General features: G+C 45.7%; 1 protein-coding gene across 2 annotated transcripts in view; it reads left to right on the plus strand.

The window, feature by feature from the left end:
* YIPF1 (Yip1 domain family member 1) overlaps positions 1-15,550 on the plus strand; it is a 34,644-nt gene extending 19,094 nt beyond the window's left edge. For both annotated transcript variants that reach the window (XM_082673825.1, XM_082673824.1), the window contains 4 exons: positions 441-607; positions 968-1,150; positions 5,063-5,194; positions 15,340-15,550. In XM_082673825.1, coding sequence (XP_082529951.1) covers positions 441-607; positions 968-1,150; positions 5,063-5,152 — 440 coding nt within the window. In that variant the 3' untranslated portion in view covers positions 5,153-5,194; positions 15,340-15,550. The remainder of the gene's footprint in view (positions 1-440; positions 608-967; positions 1,151-5,062; positions 5,195-15,339) is intronic.
* Positions 15,551-16,389: the final 839 nt, after the last annotated feature.

Genomic DNA, 16,389 nt, shown 5'->3' on the forward strand with positions numbered 1-16,389 from the left:
GAAATCAGTGTCAGCTCTTGTTATATTAGGAAGGAAGATGTGTTCTTCCAAGGGGATAGTTGACTTGTATTTGATTGAAATGTTCTGTGTATTTAAACACTTGCAGTGTGGCCCTCGGAAGTATTTCAGTTGCGTAATTCAGTTGTTTAATACTATTAGTTGTTAGTAATTAAGTGAATTATAGAAACCATAGGAAAGACTACTGGTCATCACCACAAACACAAATGCTAAAGGGGCATGGATTCAGCACATTTATAGAGCACCTACTGCTTGTTGGGTACCGTGCCAGGCCCAGGGGTTGAGACCAGTAAGACACGATCCCCTGGTCCAGTGAGGCAGGTGGACACTCCTGCAGGAAGGAAGTCCAGCAGGTACCGGAAGTGCCGTGACAGTGCATTAAAGGCATGGTGCAATGAAAACTTGTGTCCTCTCACCCTCAGTGTCCATCGCAGCCACAATCATCTATGCCTACGCCTGGCTGGTTCCTCTTGCACTCTGGGGTTTCCTTGTGTGGAGAAACAGTAAAGTTATGAACATCGTTTCCTATTCATTTCTGGAGATTGTGTGCGTCTACGGATATTCACTCTTCATTTATATCCCCACAGCGGTAAGTACCACACTGATTCTGAGTGAGGCCCTGTTCTTAGCGGAAAATTCAACCAGCATCATTATTTCTAGCCTAACACTGATGTGCATCTGAAAAATACCCCTTGAATTTAGAAGTTTAGTGGGAATGGAGGCCGGGGAGCCAAGTGCTTTCCCTGGATCTTGAGCCCTTTGTTAGGAAAGCGCTCCCCTCAGTCTGCACGCTGGTGGCGTTTCTCTGGGCTGTTCTGGGAAACCCGAGCGGCAGTGAAGGCCCCGCTGCTGACAGGCTCCTGGGCCTTTATGAACACGTGTGCCTGGAACGAACAAATGCCTCGCTGAATGCCTCCCCCAAGCCCTCCCCGCCCTCCTTTTCTTTCAGATACTGTGGATCATCCCCCAGAAAGTGGTCCGCTGGATTCTAGTTACGATTGCCCTGGGCATCTCAGGCTCTGTCTTGGCAATGACATTTTGGCCAGCAGTTCGTGAGGACAACCGACGCATCGCATTGGCCACAATTGTGACGATTGTGTTGCTTCACATGCTGCTTTCTGTGGGCTGCCTGGTATGGTCTCATTCCGATGCTCTTCCGGTGCGCTTTCGATGCAAATGCTAAGACCTCAAACTGTTAGGCACCACGGTTCTTTAAAAATTGGCTCCATGAAATAAATATCGTTTTAAATAGACTGTCCTAGATGAGAAATAATAGTCATGAGAATTTGATTATAATCTCTGACTTCACCTAACTTCTGAAGTTTGGTTGAGATTTGGTGTCTGGCCAGAGGAAGTAGGGGTGGATGAGTGTCTACATATAGAGCTGGGGAGCGGAGGGTCCGGGGGGCGGGGGTTCCACCTCTGGATGCTTTTACTGGTTTTCTGCACAGACTCAGAAAGAGTTTTGAAATTCAGCATTTCATAGGTAGAAAGCTCGAGAATGAAGTCAAAATAGGAAAAAGTTATCTTTAAGATGAACAACATGTAAAACAATGTTTGAATTAATGTGTTTAGGTATCTTTTTAGGGAAACCATGTGCTTTTGAGTCAGACAGGCCCAGATTGAAGACCAGCTGTGTCACTCACTGGCTGTATGAGCTTGGGCAGGGAACCTAACTTCTCTGAATCTGAATTTCTTAATCTGCAACGTGGGTATAATAGTTCTTGTCACAGAGGGTTGTTCTGAGGATAAAATAAAATAATACATATAAAGCACTTAACATGGAATTTGTCCCATAAATACCCATAAATTAGATCCCTTTCCTTTGATCCTAAGGAGACATGTTCTTTGTAATTTCTGTACACACTGTGTGTAAAACTTGCTGCCCAGGGCCTTAACAAGGACTGGTATAGGTTTTTTAAAAATTCCAAATCCAAGAATGTTAAGGTCATGGCTGCCCACAGGAAGATGTTCACATAGCACATGGCCAGACCCTTGGTCAGGCTTTGCAGGAGTAAAGATTTCTTTGGCACTGTTTGATCTTGAATATTTTCTGTAGACAACCATGGTCTCATTAAGTGCTTGAATAAGATCCCAATACTTTATCATTGAACAAGTCTCATAAAAAGTGCCAAGTTCTTGGTTGACATGCATTTTACATATGCCTAAACTTTAACCCCTTGAGACAGCAGAGTGACACTGTTAATGTCTGGCACTTGTCATCTCTGGGCTGATGCCTAGAAATGCTGCTGTGACCTTCCTGTGACCCTCCTGTCTGCTGAGGAAGAATGTGCTTTGCACTGTGACTAACTCTCTCGCTGTAATGCCTCTCACTGGTGTCTTCCCATCTCTCTTTTGAATTTTGAGTGTGTGTGTGTGTGTGTGTGTGTGTGTGTTATGTACCTTGTTAAGAAGTTGGTGAGGGGAAGGAGGCAGGAGAAAGGCATCGCCGTGTTCTGTTGTGTAAAGAGTAGAGAGGCGCAAGGCAGATGGGGCTATGGAGCAGGGAGGTGTTGTTGTTATTAACACGTTTAATTTGGTACCTGTGGCCAGGACCTTTTACCTCCTATGCCTACTCCTCCCTTTTGGGGTAAATGACACTGAAGTTAGGGTTTACCTGCCCATCTTGCTACTCCGGAACTTTCTAAAAGAGAGCATCATAATGAAGTAGAAAGAGCACCCAATGCTGCTTAGCATTGAGAGCCTAGGCTCTCAGAACTCAGAACCTGGGTTTCCTCATCTGTCAGGGAGATTCATATTTCATGGGCTTTTGTGAGACTCAGTGAAAATGGCTGTGAAAGCGCTTCATATGCTGTGATAGTTCCTTCAGATGTAAAGAAGTTATTAAACGAGCCCTGTGTCATCAGAAACTGCCAGGGCCACTCTGCTGCTTGTTCCTCCGAGTGCCCCAGTAAGAGCGGTCCCAGGCCACAACTCTAGGGACAGTGCCCTTTCATTGGTGCCCCTCCCTGGCATCTTCCCATCTCTCTCCTGAACTTCTTACACACGCACACACGGTTGAGAAGTTGGAGGAGAGAAGGAGGCAGGAGAAAAGACATTGCCCTGTTCAGTTTTAAGGGACTCAGGGGAGCGGGGCAGATTGGATGGTGGAGCAGGCAGCTAATTGCAGGTGTAGGACCGCTTCTTGGACAGGAGGCACAGTTTTCTTTCCTCGAGGAAGGGAACCATTTGTTTAGCCAGGGGCCCACTGGGTCTGGGGTTTTGTTGTCTCAACTCCATCACTACCTGCTTTTTTGCTTATTAGTTCACCCCTCTGGACCCCCACCTCCTCACTTAGAAAAAGAAGTAAAAGATGTTACCACAAGGATGAATGATATGTACAATTACTATCACTGCAAAGGCAGGGAGAGGAAATGACAGGGGAGTTACTTGAGCTGAGGGGCACTGGCTGAACCAGACAGCTTGGCCTTCTCACTGTCCCCTGGGGAACACGAATTGGTGTTTTCACCTTAGTGCAGTGAAGCATATGACAGCCCAGCACCTGCTGTGGGTCCCTTGGTGCTTGTACTTGTACACGATCTCTAAGTTGGTCCTGGAACACACCTGGCAGGGAGACTAAGGAGGCACTAGAGGTTGCATCCTTGGCTGGTATGTTTGGAGATGCACAAACCTATGTTTGAGGTGGTACTGCGCCGAGTAGAGGGTCTGTGCCCTAGTGTTTGTGGAATTAATTATTTTTATTTTCGTGGATTATTTTTTCCAATCCTTTCATTTAACAGATAAGACTTGTGCAAAGTCATAGTGCGAGTTCCTAGCAGAGCCAGGTTTAGAAGCTGGGCTTCCTGGCTTATTCCATCTGGTGAGGGTTTCCTCCAGGAACCTGGAAGATAGTCGTTGTTCTTGCATCCTGGGGGCGTCTTGGCTCAGTGCACACGCAAGATAACTGGAGGGGCCCAACGCTAGTAGCACGGCCCCTGCCCCTGCTCGGGTTAGGGACCATTCTTCTCCTTCCTCGGAAAACAGCTGCTGGAAGGGGCCTTGGGGAGGAAGCCTTTTAAAACTACTAGAATTGCCCAGGGGATGTGGCAAACTAGAGGGAGTCTGCAGCTAGGAACTTTTTGAAATGGATTGTTGAAGACTTAACTCGAAATAGGAATTATGTTGGGGGAAACTCCAGCGTGTTGTGTTGGCGCCCCCTTCTGGCTGATAGAGAGCAGAGCTGGTGAGATGGCTCTTGACTTGGTGGCTTTTTATCTTTTTTACCTTCCTGAGGCCCCCGCTCCAGGGGCGAGTCACGCGCAGGCAGTGGTCCCTGATTTACTAACGGGTTCACCTGTCCTTCGAACAACCCGAGTTCAGGGCTAGTGAGATTGGTATTTTCCCGGGCTCACGTTAGGCTTCTCAGACCCCGAAACAGGTGGGAAGATCCTCCCTGATGTTTTTCCGTTTTCCACCTCCTTCTGATTTTTGATAGTTAAATTGTAGATGGTGAGTGGAAGCACTTATCAAACCTTTCATTTCCAAGTTGAAGAATTAAGAGGTGAAGCCTGCCTAGCACTTTCTTTGAAAGGTCTTTACGGGGAGCCGACTGGTTTGGCAGCAGTCTGCCTTGGTTCAGTTCATTAAGTATTGATTGTTGACACGGTGTGCCCGGCCCTGTGTGAGGGGCTGGTGACGCAGAGACAAGAAGGACACGGTCTTTGGAGGAGAGACTGTGGTGATTAAGGTTGAGCTTTGCAGTCGGAAAGACCAAGCATTGAGTCCTGGCTGCACCACCTGCTGCCACGTGCACCTAATCGAATGGCAGCCTCTCTGAGCCTCAGTTTCTTCCTCTGTCAGATGCCTTCATCTGTCACCGAGTTGTTATGAAGATTAAGTCTTAGGTAGCAAGTGCTTAATAAATGGTAGCAAAGTTTAAAAAGGCAGTCTCAGTCGAGTAAGGGACAGAAACAGAGACAGTTCAGTGATGACCAGTGCAGTGGGGGAGATGTAGGGAGCCCAGAGGTACTGTCAGCGTGGAGTCTAGGACACGCCCCTGGACCATTATTTGTTAACCACCCTCATGGGTCTCCTTTTCCTGCAGGCCTACTTTTTTGATGCACCGGAGATGGACCATCTCCCAACAAGCACAGCTGCTCTAAACCAAACAGTTGCAGCAGCCAAGTCCAGCTAAAGGGGAAAGTGAGCGATCACCGTTTCATCTTCTCGCTGTGAGGTACAGTAAAAATGGGCAGGGGCCTCAGTCCTGCTGCTGTTAGCATGAAGCGCTGAGAGGGCCAGGCCCTTCTGTCTGTCTGCATGGTTCAGTGTGGTGTGTGTGCACACGCATGTCCCTGGTGTGTCCCTATTGCTGAGGCTTCAGTTGGGAAGTAGACTCATGTGGCTTTATACATTTGGAAAACACGAGCTCTCAGATTCTTCTGTAAGAGGAGTTCCTGCCTTTTGGCCCCAGCATCCCCTCTCCTCTACTCCCTGTCCCCTTCCCAGCAGCACAGCATGGATTTGTTCCATTTGATTACAGTCTAGTGGTTTCCTCCAGTTTCTCTGTGACTTCTCAGGCTGGCCTCAGACCCTGAGTGTGACCGCTCTTGAATTACTCATGCAGTTCTCCGAAGCTTACCAGTTCTCACGCCCAGTTTGTTCTTGGGCCTCTTTGATGATTCCACTGTTGGTGGTTAGCTCAGAGGGTCAGAGTACAGGAAAAAGACCCTGTTCCTCCATGACTGGTCTCTCGCCTCCCCGTTCCACCTCCTCTGTGTTCTGAGCCTGCAGCCGTGCTGAGCTGCTTGCCATCTCCAGAACACATCCTACCTTTGCACTTGCTGATCCAGTTGTCTGAAATGTTCCTTCCCTTCCAGCAGTCATCACTTACCTGTGAACCCATTACACCCTATATTATACATCACTTTATTAGTGGTGCTCGAAACACCAGTCACTCACTGTCAGTGTGTCCATCTGCTGATCCATTTGTTCACGCATTTATTCATCCATTTGTCCTCCATGTACTAGGGTGTCTCCCCATAAGAACAAGGAATGGGTATTTCTCTGTTTCTTCATTGCCCACCACATGACGTGGTATATACAGCGGGTGCTCAGTAAATGTTTGTGGAATGAATGAATGAAGCCACACTCTGCACATGATCTCACTGTGGGCCAAAATCTTTACTCTATGTTGTAATCATGGGCTGACCTTTCTGCCCAAGCTGCTATCTCCCAGAGCAACAGGGTGTGGTGCAATGACCAGGGCCTTTAGAGTCAAACAGAATGAAAATCCCTGCCCTACCATGTACTAGCAGTGTGCCTGGGGCAAGGGGCTGACTCTCTCTGAGCCTCAGCTAACTTACTATGAAATGAAGATGATACAGTCTACAGGCATACCTCGGAGATATTGTGGGTTCGGTTCCAGACCACCACAGTAAAGTGAGTATCGCAGTAAAGCAAGTCACATGAATTTTCTGGTTTCCTAGTGCATATGCAAGTTATATTTACACTATGCTGTAGCCTATTAAGTATGCAACAGTATTATGTCTAGAAAAGCAATGCACATACCTTAATTAGAAAGTATCAATATTTCATTGCTTAAAAAAATGCTAACCATCACCTGAGCCCTCTTTGAGTCCTAGTAGTAGTGACATCAGAGATCGCTGATCAGAGATCCCCATAACAAATAGGATAATAATGAAAAAGTTTGAAATATTTCAAGAATTACCAAAATGTGACACAGAGATGAATGCTCTTGGGAAACTGGTGCCAATAGACTCGCTCAATGGGGAGCTGCCACAAACCTTCAATGTGTAAAAAACAACAATATCTGCAAAGTGCAATAAAGTGAAGAACAATGAAGTGAGGTATGTGTGTGTATTATATTACAAGATTGTAGTGAAAGTAGAGATCGTGTTTATAAAAGCTCCTGGCACATAGTTGGTGCTCAGTAACAGAATCAAGCTGCCGCCCCTCTGAAAGGGGTTAGTCATCTGTGCGGAAACTTGGTGGTTCTTACTCACTTTACTGTCACCCTTTATTTCCTTTTTGTAAAACAAATGGAGATTTTCCCTCTTAGTTGAGGAATTTAGGTTGCCGACCCTGCAAGGTGACAAGATGTGATTGGTCAAACAGAGGCCTCTCTGGTTGCCTTGTTGGTGCGACAGTCATCCTGGCCAATGGCGTGACTGGGAAACCACTGTAAATGTCAGAGCCTGATTTCCCCGCTTCCTCTCTTCACATTATAGGTGATGCTAGAATCAAAGAAGGTCAGAGCCCTTGGAGATGGGATGTGCTTTGCTTCCCTCTTCTTTTTACAATAAGGAAGCTGAGGCCAAGAGAGGACAGTGCCCTGCCCAAGGCCAGGTTTGGTAGCAAACTAACGTGTATATCACATTCTATGTTACAAAACACTGTCCAGATCATTCTCATTGGCCGCTCTTACCAGCCCTGTTGTCCCCCATTATATGGATGAGGGAAGCTGGGCTTTAGTAAGTCTGAGTTGACTAAGATCACCCCTCTCTTAGAGGCAGAGCTGGGAATCAAACCCAGGTCTTCGGGAACCAATTCCTGAGGTTTTTTCCACTTTCCCACTCTTTAGGCTGATGTTCTTTTTACCACGAAAACTTGTAGGCTCCCCTACTGACCTTTGGCTCTTTTGGGGGTGGGGCACGCCTACTTTGCTAATCTAGAGGTCTCCACACTACTTTGATTGCACAACCTGTCAGTTAAGAATTTGAGGACTGTATTATCTATTTCTGCCTAACAATATTGCCACAAACCTAGCAGCTCAAAAAACACACATTCATTATCTCACTGTCTCTGTGAGTCAGGAATCCGGGCGTAGCTTTGCTTAGTTCTCTCCTTCTCCTTCTCCTTGCTTAGTACTCTCACAAGGCTGCACTCAAAAGTGTTGCCTGCACCGGGGTCTCGGCTGAAAACTGGGCTGGGGAAGGATCTTCTTCCGAGCTCACATAGTTCTTGGCAGGATTCAGTTCCTTGTGGCCTGCCAGACCAATGGCCTCCTTGCTGATGGTCAGCTGGAGGCTGCCCTCAGTTCCTTGCCACATAGGCCCCTCCATATGAGGACTTTTACTTCATCAAAACCACAAATGGAGATAATCAACGGAGACTCTTAGGAAGATGCAAGTTACCATCTATGTGATGTAATCACAGAAATGACATCCATCGCCTTTGCCGTATTCTTTGGATTAGAGGCAAGTCGCAAGTCTTGCCCACACTCCAGGGGACAGGACACATCAGGGCATAAATACCGGATCATTGGAGGCCATTTTTATTTTTTAATTTAATTTAATTCAATTTAAATTTTTAGCTTTATGGAGGATGAACTGACAGAATTGTAAGATATTGAAAGTGCACATTGTGGTGATTTGCTGTACATATACATCATGGAGGCCATCTTAGAGTCTCTCTGCCACAAGCACACACCTTCAGTGACACGTTTATATTTGAAGCATTTACAAAGACTGTTGTCAACCCATATAGTAACTATTAAAGCTTAATTCCTTATTTTTTGATGAAAAATAAATATTACAGAAGTTCTAATATTTTGCTTCCACTGCCTCAGTGGCTTGTTTCCGGAGCCCACTGCCTTAGAATGAGCGCGTGGTAGGGTGTCGGCATTACTGTTGAATTGTCTGCACATTGGTCCAGCTCATCCTGCAAATGGACTCCATTGACTGTTAGCAGAGAAGGCCCCAGAGCAGGATGGATCTTCATCTGAGGTCCATGGGGAAGGGACTCTTATTTCACTTGGACTCCCCGGCCTTGGCCTAATACCCGCCTAGCACAGACAGGGCGAGTGCTTCGTTAATAGCGTGGGTGGAGGTGACTTTGTAAGATTCAGGCAAGAGTCAGGATGTGGGCTTTTACCAGAAGTGCCTTGGCTCACTGAGTCCTGGATCATAATTTACTTCCTCACTCAATGTTTATTTGAGGCCACTTTGTGGCCTCTGTGAGCTGGGCACTGGGGACCTGCAAAATCAGATAGAGTCTGCCTCAAGGCGCCTTGGTCCATGGGTAAAACAACTCACCAGATAAGGACCAGGCGGTGGGCCAGGCTGTGTGAGAAGTGCATGGCCAAGTTGTGAGCTGATGGGCACTGTGGGAGCACAGAAACACTGACTCATTTGGCCCGGGGGAAGGCTTCACAGAGGGGGTCTTGCGTGAGCAGAAAGCAGTTAGTTACCCGTTTTTCTGAAAAGAGTAGTCAACTTCCCGTGGCTTTTGGGAAAGTGAAGACGTAGGCTGTTCATTGAGACACAGTGATGTGCTGTGGGCTCACATCACCTAGAACAAGAAAACCTGAGCTCAGCTGCAGAGGGACAGAGGTGGAGGACACAGTGGCCACAGCTGCCTGGCTCTCTGCCTTGCCTCAGAATACCTGACATCAACCTGGAGAGGGGCTCTCTCAGCCTGCTCCTGGGCTGTGACTTCATACATACAGTTCCTTTAATACATTTTGGTTATGAAGTCTCCAGACCAAGTGTCCCAGGTGCTATACACCTTCAGAGAGTCAGAAGCTGGCATCTTGGAAGATCCTGGCCCTTAGGGCCCTTGCAGACCTCCCATCCTGATTTACACAGATTTGATACCTATGGGCTTTGCTCAGATCTATAAACTTGGGTGTCAGCGTCTCCATTTGGGTATCAAGTCTCTAAATGAGATAGTGATGAACAGTTTCTTCGGAGCCTCCCTGGCAGAAGCATCAGCCGCTTTGCCAATGAGAGGGCTGTCCAGAGCCCTGAGCGCTGCAGATTTATGAGCTGGCTGTGCCTCCCACTGTAAGCTGTGGACTGCCAGCTTTCACTGGAAAAGAATGACTTCTAATCTCACAGATAACTTTCCTCATGGAAATCTGTGCAGTGGAGGGCTTAGCCTGGAAGGGATTACTGGGAGAGCATTAACCCCTTCTTTCCCTGGAACTTCAGGATCACGAGGGAGCCTCCAATTACTTGTAATCAGGGAAGCTACCTCTACATAAGTCATTGAGACATTATAAAGAACATCTGGCTTTCTTCTTTCCTTCCTTCCTTCCTTCCTTCGTTCTTTCTGTTTTATATTAACTTATCACCTGAGGGCCAATGCCAGTTCTTCTCTGAGCCAGGACCCTGGTGCACCTGGGGAGTCTTACTTTGGCTTGAGGGATGGAGTATCTGAAGGACTGTATTCAGATTGGGGCTACCTTCCCAGGGGCAATGACAAGTGGCTCTGTCCAGAGGAGGACGGCCAGCAGGTAAATATACCGCAGTGTGATAAGGGCTTTAATAAGGGATTAGCAGAGGGCTTCAGGAGACTCCTTTGTAATTAAAACCCTCCTGATTCGATACACAGGGTTTATATGCAATTATCCTTTCACTCACTCATGTCAAGAGTTCATTTTATAAGCCAAAGCTTCAAATGTTCTTACTAGGTTTATACACATCAGTTCTTTTATTCTGAAATCAGCTTTAACTCAATGAATGCTGTAATCCCCTTTAACACAGTGTCCAAACCGCATGATCTCACACCATAGCTAACACTGTTTTCTACAGCCCCTTATTCTTTTCCACACCATGTCGGGAAATGTCCCTTCCCAGAGAATCCATTTTCAGTTCCTGAGCTATTTCTTTTTCAGTTTTCTTCTTTGTTCCCTTTCTTTGAGGAAAATTGGTAGACCCCGGGATGGTAAGTGGGTCAACACAATAACTTTTTATTCTTTTATTTGACTTATTTAGTGGAAACTTTTAAACATAGACAAAAGTAGAGTGAATAGTATAGTGAATCCCTATGTACCCCTCCCCTCTTTCACTTTCAACCGTTGTCAACTCATGGCCAGTCTTGTCTCATCCATATACCCGTATATTCCCCACCTCTTTCCCCTGTATTATTTGGAAGCAAATATAGAACATCCTATTATTTCATCCATAAATACTTAAATTCTGTATCTATAAAAGATACTCTTTTCAGGGACTTCCCTGGCGGTCCAGTGGTTAGGACTCTGCACTTTCACTGCCATGGGCCCGGGTTCAATCCCCAGTCGGAAAATAAGATCCCACAAGTCGGGGGCTTCCCTGGTGGTGCAGTGGTTGAGAGTCCGCCTGCCTATGCAGGGGACATGGGTTCGTGCCCTGGTCCGGGAAGATCCCACATGCCGCGGAGCGGCTAGGCCCGTCAGCCCTGGCCGCTGAGCCTGCGCGTCCGGAGCCTGTGCTCTGCAACGGGAGAGGCCACAACAGTGAGAGGCCCGCATACCGAAAAAAAAAAAAAAATACCCACAAGCCATGAGGAATAGCCAAAAATAAATAAATATTTAAAATAAGAGGCTAAAACAACCTTTTAAAAAAAAAGAAAATTACTCTTCAAAACCTAACCATAGTGCCATAATCACATCTTAAGAAATAATAACTCTTGGGGCTTCCCTGGTGGACCAGTGGGTAAGACTCCATGCTCCCAATTCAGGGGGCCCAGGTTCGATCCCTGGTCGGGGAACTAGATCCCGCATACATGCTGCAACTAAGAGTTCACGTGCTGCAACTAAGAGTTTGCAGGGCGCAGCTAAGAGTTTGCGTGCCACAACTAAGGGTCCGCATGCCGCAACTAAGAGTCCACATGCTGCAGCTAAAAGATCCCACGTGCCGCAACTAAGACCCAGTGCAGCCAAAATAAATAAATAAATAAATATTAAAAAAAAGAAATAACTAATATCAAATACATTTCAGTGTTTGAGTTTCATATTGCAATTGGGTGTTGTACCTCTTAAATGCCTTTTAAATTATAGAGTCCTACTCCATCTTTCTCTTTCCCTTTGCCACTTATTTGTTGAAAAATCATTTATCCTATAGTTTTTCACTGTTTGGATTTTGCTGATTGTTTCTCCATGGTATCATTTAACATATAGCTCTGTCCTCTGTTTTCTGTGAATTGCTGGTTGTATCCAAAGGTTTGATCGGATTCAGATTGATTTTTCTTTTGGCAAAATTACTTGATATGTGCTGTAAAACCCTTCCATCCATAAACTCATAATGTCTAATTATCTCTCTGTCTTTTTGATATTAGTAGCCATTAATAAACAATGCCTAGACCCATTAATTCAGTATGGGTTTCAAAATGATGATATTTCAGTTCTATCTTTTCTTCTTTATTTATTTACTAGAATACTTCTTTACTAAAAATTTCCCTTCATCTGTGTGGTTCCGGTGATACAGTTTATATTAGAAAAGCAAGATAAATGATTTTTTTCTCTTTATTTACCTGCTTTCAAAATAGTAGTTGGCTCACTAGGATCTGCAGCAATAACCAATTAGTTTCAGTCCGTTGCAAATACTATGCTTATTGATGCTCAAATTGTCCTGTATTTGGCCACCGGGAGCCTCTTCAGGTTGGCCCCCGAGTGCTGTCGGCACGACCCTAGGAGTCTCTGGTAACTGCCTTGTTATCTGTTATGACCAAATGTTCTAGGCTCACTTTGGACTTTTCCTGTCCCAGACCCAGACTGAGCCATTTCTCTAAGGAGTCCAGTCCTGGTTCCATTCAGGGAAATAGTATTTCCAGGTCACAATCTGGATGCTAGTGGTGCTCACTGCAACTGGCTTAGTCATTGTTTTCAGGCCTTTTCAATGTTCAGAGCTAGGAGATATGATTGTTGTTTGCTTGATAGAACATATGTTGTGAGTTCATACTGATACTTCCAATTCCTGTTTAGTACAGTACTAAACTGCTTGTATCTTATATTCATATCTCCTTTCTCCTGTACTGAGGGTCTCATTTCTCACTGACACCATCAATGATCGAATTGGGCTATCACATAAGTACTTACTTGTTTTATCCCACTGTGCACTTACAGGGATCTAGTAGTAAAAGTACCAAACTACCTCTAACTACTGGAAATGTTACTTTAAAATCTTTGAAGGGAATTCCCTAGTGGTCCAGTAGTTAGGACTTTGCACTTTCACTGCCATGGCCCAGGTTCAATCCCTAGTCGGGGAACTAAGATCCCGCAAGCCGTGAGGCGCAGCATAAAAAATAAATAAATAATAAAAAATAAATAAACAAAATCTTTCAGGATTTTTTTTTAAGTTCTGGAATATGCTTTTCCCTCCCTTGTCTGCTTAGAAACTTCCTATTTATTCTTCAGGGCCTACTTCAGATACTCTGTCCTTGGTGGAGTTTTGCTTTACTTCTCCAGGTAATATTACTTACTTATTTCTCTGGGCTCTGCTACAGTTCTTTGTATGTTTCTCTATTGTGGCCATTTTCTTATGAACCATAACTTCATAGACTGAGGGTTCCTTGAGGTCAGAGATTTATTTACCAATATAGCCCCAGCACTCAGCAGGCATTTGGGGAAAGCTTGATTTTGAACAAGCAAGGGTTATATACATACCATATGGCACTCAAAACTTTCCTGGGATCATTTGCCAAGCTATTTGGAAACTCTTGTTCATTCATTGAGGACCTACTCTGTGCTAGGTGCTGGGCTACTGGTGAACAATGGAGATAGGTTCTTACCTTCCCAGATTTTACAGCCCAACTTTATATCTCCTGCATCACACAGACTAGCAGACCTTGCTGAGTTAAAAAGAGAATCATGACTTTGGGAACTTCTGGTTGGAACACCCCAGATCAGGCAATGGTGATACTGTCCAGGCTTGTTTGCAGGGGTGGGGCCAGGAAGGGAGTAGGGCATGCCACAGGGGGCCACCGTGGTGGGGAGCCAGAAGTGGCCAGGGAGGCCTTACCCAGGTCTTAGGCCTGGAAGTGGCGAGGGAGCCCTGGCTGATGGTGACATTGTGGGCCAAATCTTTCCATATTTACGAAAATAAATCTTTAGTGCCTGCCCTGTGGGCTGGTTTGTCCCTACCTTTCCTTAGCATTTCAGAAACCGGAGCCCATGTTTACCAGAAGGCCAATCAGGACTTTAGGTTCTTTCACTCCAGCAAATTACAGCATCCACCCTTCTCCAACCACTTTTCACAGCTATTTTGTTGGCAACTTTTCCCTTTTCTAGAGCCAGTGGATTTAGGCAGATCTCCCCTGCCTCAGCCTCACCTTCATGGTATGCTTAAATGCTGACACTGATTGTGATGTTTCCCCCGATGAGGTCGCCAGGGAGGCCTGGCTTATTCTCTTAGGGGGAAGGCCATGCATTAGGGACCCCTCTCTGCCACATTCCTTAACCTCCCCTGGATTTCACCGTATCTCTAGCCTCTTTTTCCAAGTTCCCGTCTCTTGCAAATCCTCAACTAGGTGTACCAACAGATGCCTCAAATTCATTATGTTCAAAACTAAACTCATCCCCCCAACAACCAGATCCTCTTTCATTTTCCTGTCTCAGTGAATGGCACTACCACCCACATCGCCCCTGATTTCAGACTAGGTTAGGTTCTTTATCATACCCTTCATGGTACCTTATAATCGTAATTACATAAATAACGTTTTATGTATTTGTTTACTCTGTAGTTTCCCTTGCTGGACTGTAAGTTTCTTGAGAGTTAGAACCATGATTGCCTTATTCATCGTATCTGGTGCCTGGCTTGTGAGTCCTCCAACAATATTCATTGGATGAATTAAGAAATCTACCTGGTCACCCAAGCTAGAAACCTCAGCATCAGTGTAGATTCCTCCCTCTTATCTTCCACATCTTATCTGTCAGCAAGACTTGTCTGTGCTACCTCTGAAATATTTCTCAAATCTGTCCTATCAGTACCATACCCAGCATTCAGGACCTGATCATCTCACATTTAGACTATGGTAAGAGCTTGATGGGTTTCTCTGTCTCTCTTCTTCTCCTCCTTCTGATCCATCCTATATGTAGCCATAGGGGTCTTTGAAAATCTATAAATCTGATTGTGCTTTTGACTGTGTCACTCTTCTACTTAAAAACTTTTTTTTGGCCTCCTGTTGTCTAAAGAAAACCCAAACTCCCTGGATTGCCATGATCCATCCCTAATCTGTTTGTCCTGCCTCATATCCTGCCATTGTCCCCTGTATAACCATATGTTTCAGCAACCACAAACAGCTCTCACTTTCCAAATCTTTTTATGTCTTTTTATGTAAAAAGATATTTACTTTTATCTTTCCTCCTCTAGCACCAAACACAGATCAGTCACAAAGAAGAGAGAAAGGAGGGTGGCTGAAGGTAGCTTTGGGATGTGTATCAGAGAAAGTCATTGGGTTTCCAAAGAAATAGAGGAAAACTTTTTAAAATGTCATTTCCTCTGCAGCAGGAAGTCTTCTGTGGAGCCTATAAATCAGGGCTCAAGGCTCTAGGTTTAGGGAGCTGGTGGAGGCAGACTGCTCTGGTGTTGAAGTTATATCTCTAAATCCTTTCTGTACGGGGGCAACTTGATCTTGAAAGTTACTCTTTTTGTTTTTCAGTTCTCTTCAGTGGGTTTTGGAGTGTGGTTCTTTCGGACATGGCATCCACTGCAGAAAAGCAGAACGACCAAAGCGCAGGAAAACGGATGGAATGGCCCCAACCCCCAACATCTGGGGGGTGCCACACTGAAGCCTAATCACCTATTTAACAAACAAATATTAAATGTTGTTGAGTTGAGACGTGTCACTCAGCTCTTCTCTCTCACTGTCACTTGTCATTGTGACTGTGCACTGGTTTGGAGAGAAATACGAGGGGATGGGTGGGGCTGCTCAAGTGCCCTGCGTGTGCCTCTCGTGGTCACGTGGTGTGCTTCACGTTAGGTGCACCCTTAGTCCCTGAAATGGATCCATCCTAACTTGGGTGTCTTTTCTCTGGCTCGTGTACAGATTACCTAGGTGAGCCTCTGCTCCCCTTGCCATCCTAAAGTGGCCAAACAGCATGAACTTTGGTTGGGATTCATTGGGAGGCTGAAAATTTGTCTTTGGTGACCTGACTCTGGGCAACTGAACCTAACGGTTGCGAAATAAATACAAAAATAATAATAATAATGTCTGTGTCTGCACGTCGTGACTTTGAGCTCAGGTTCTTCCTTGATGTTTTATCTTCAGCCTGCCGGAGGTTGCTGGGAGTCTGATTTAATGTGCTAGCTGTTGGAGTGCGGGGGTTAAAATGGACATCCGAATTTTTCTTCCTCTAAGCATGGAACAGTGTGTTTAAAGGACATGCTTACCTATAACCTATTTTGACATACAGATTTTAGAAAATTCTTTCAGTGCCCTTTGAGTGCCTCTTCAAGGTGGTGTGACTTCCTGGCTAGAGACCATGAAAGGGAGAAACCAGTGACACCTCAAAGATACTTGTTTATACTTTGTGTTCAAAATATACACCATCTGGGGCTTCCCTGGTGGCGCAGTGGTTGAGAGTCCGCCTGCCGATGCAGGGGACACGGGTTCGTGCCCCGGTCCGGGAAGATCCCACATGCCGTGGAGCGGTTAGGCCCGTGAGCCATGGCCGCTGAGCCTGCGCATCCAGAGCCTGTGCTCCGCGAC

The sequence above is a fragment of the Grampus griseus genome (assembly GCF_964374135.1).
Source record: "Grampus griseus genome assembly, chromosome: 1".
Classification (NCBI taxonomy): domain Eukaryota; kingdom Metazoa; phylum Chordata; class Mammalia; order Artiodactyla; family Delphinidae; genus Grampus; species Grampus griseus.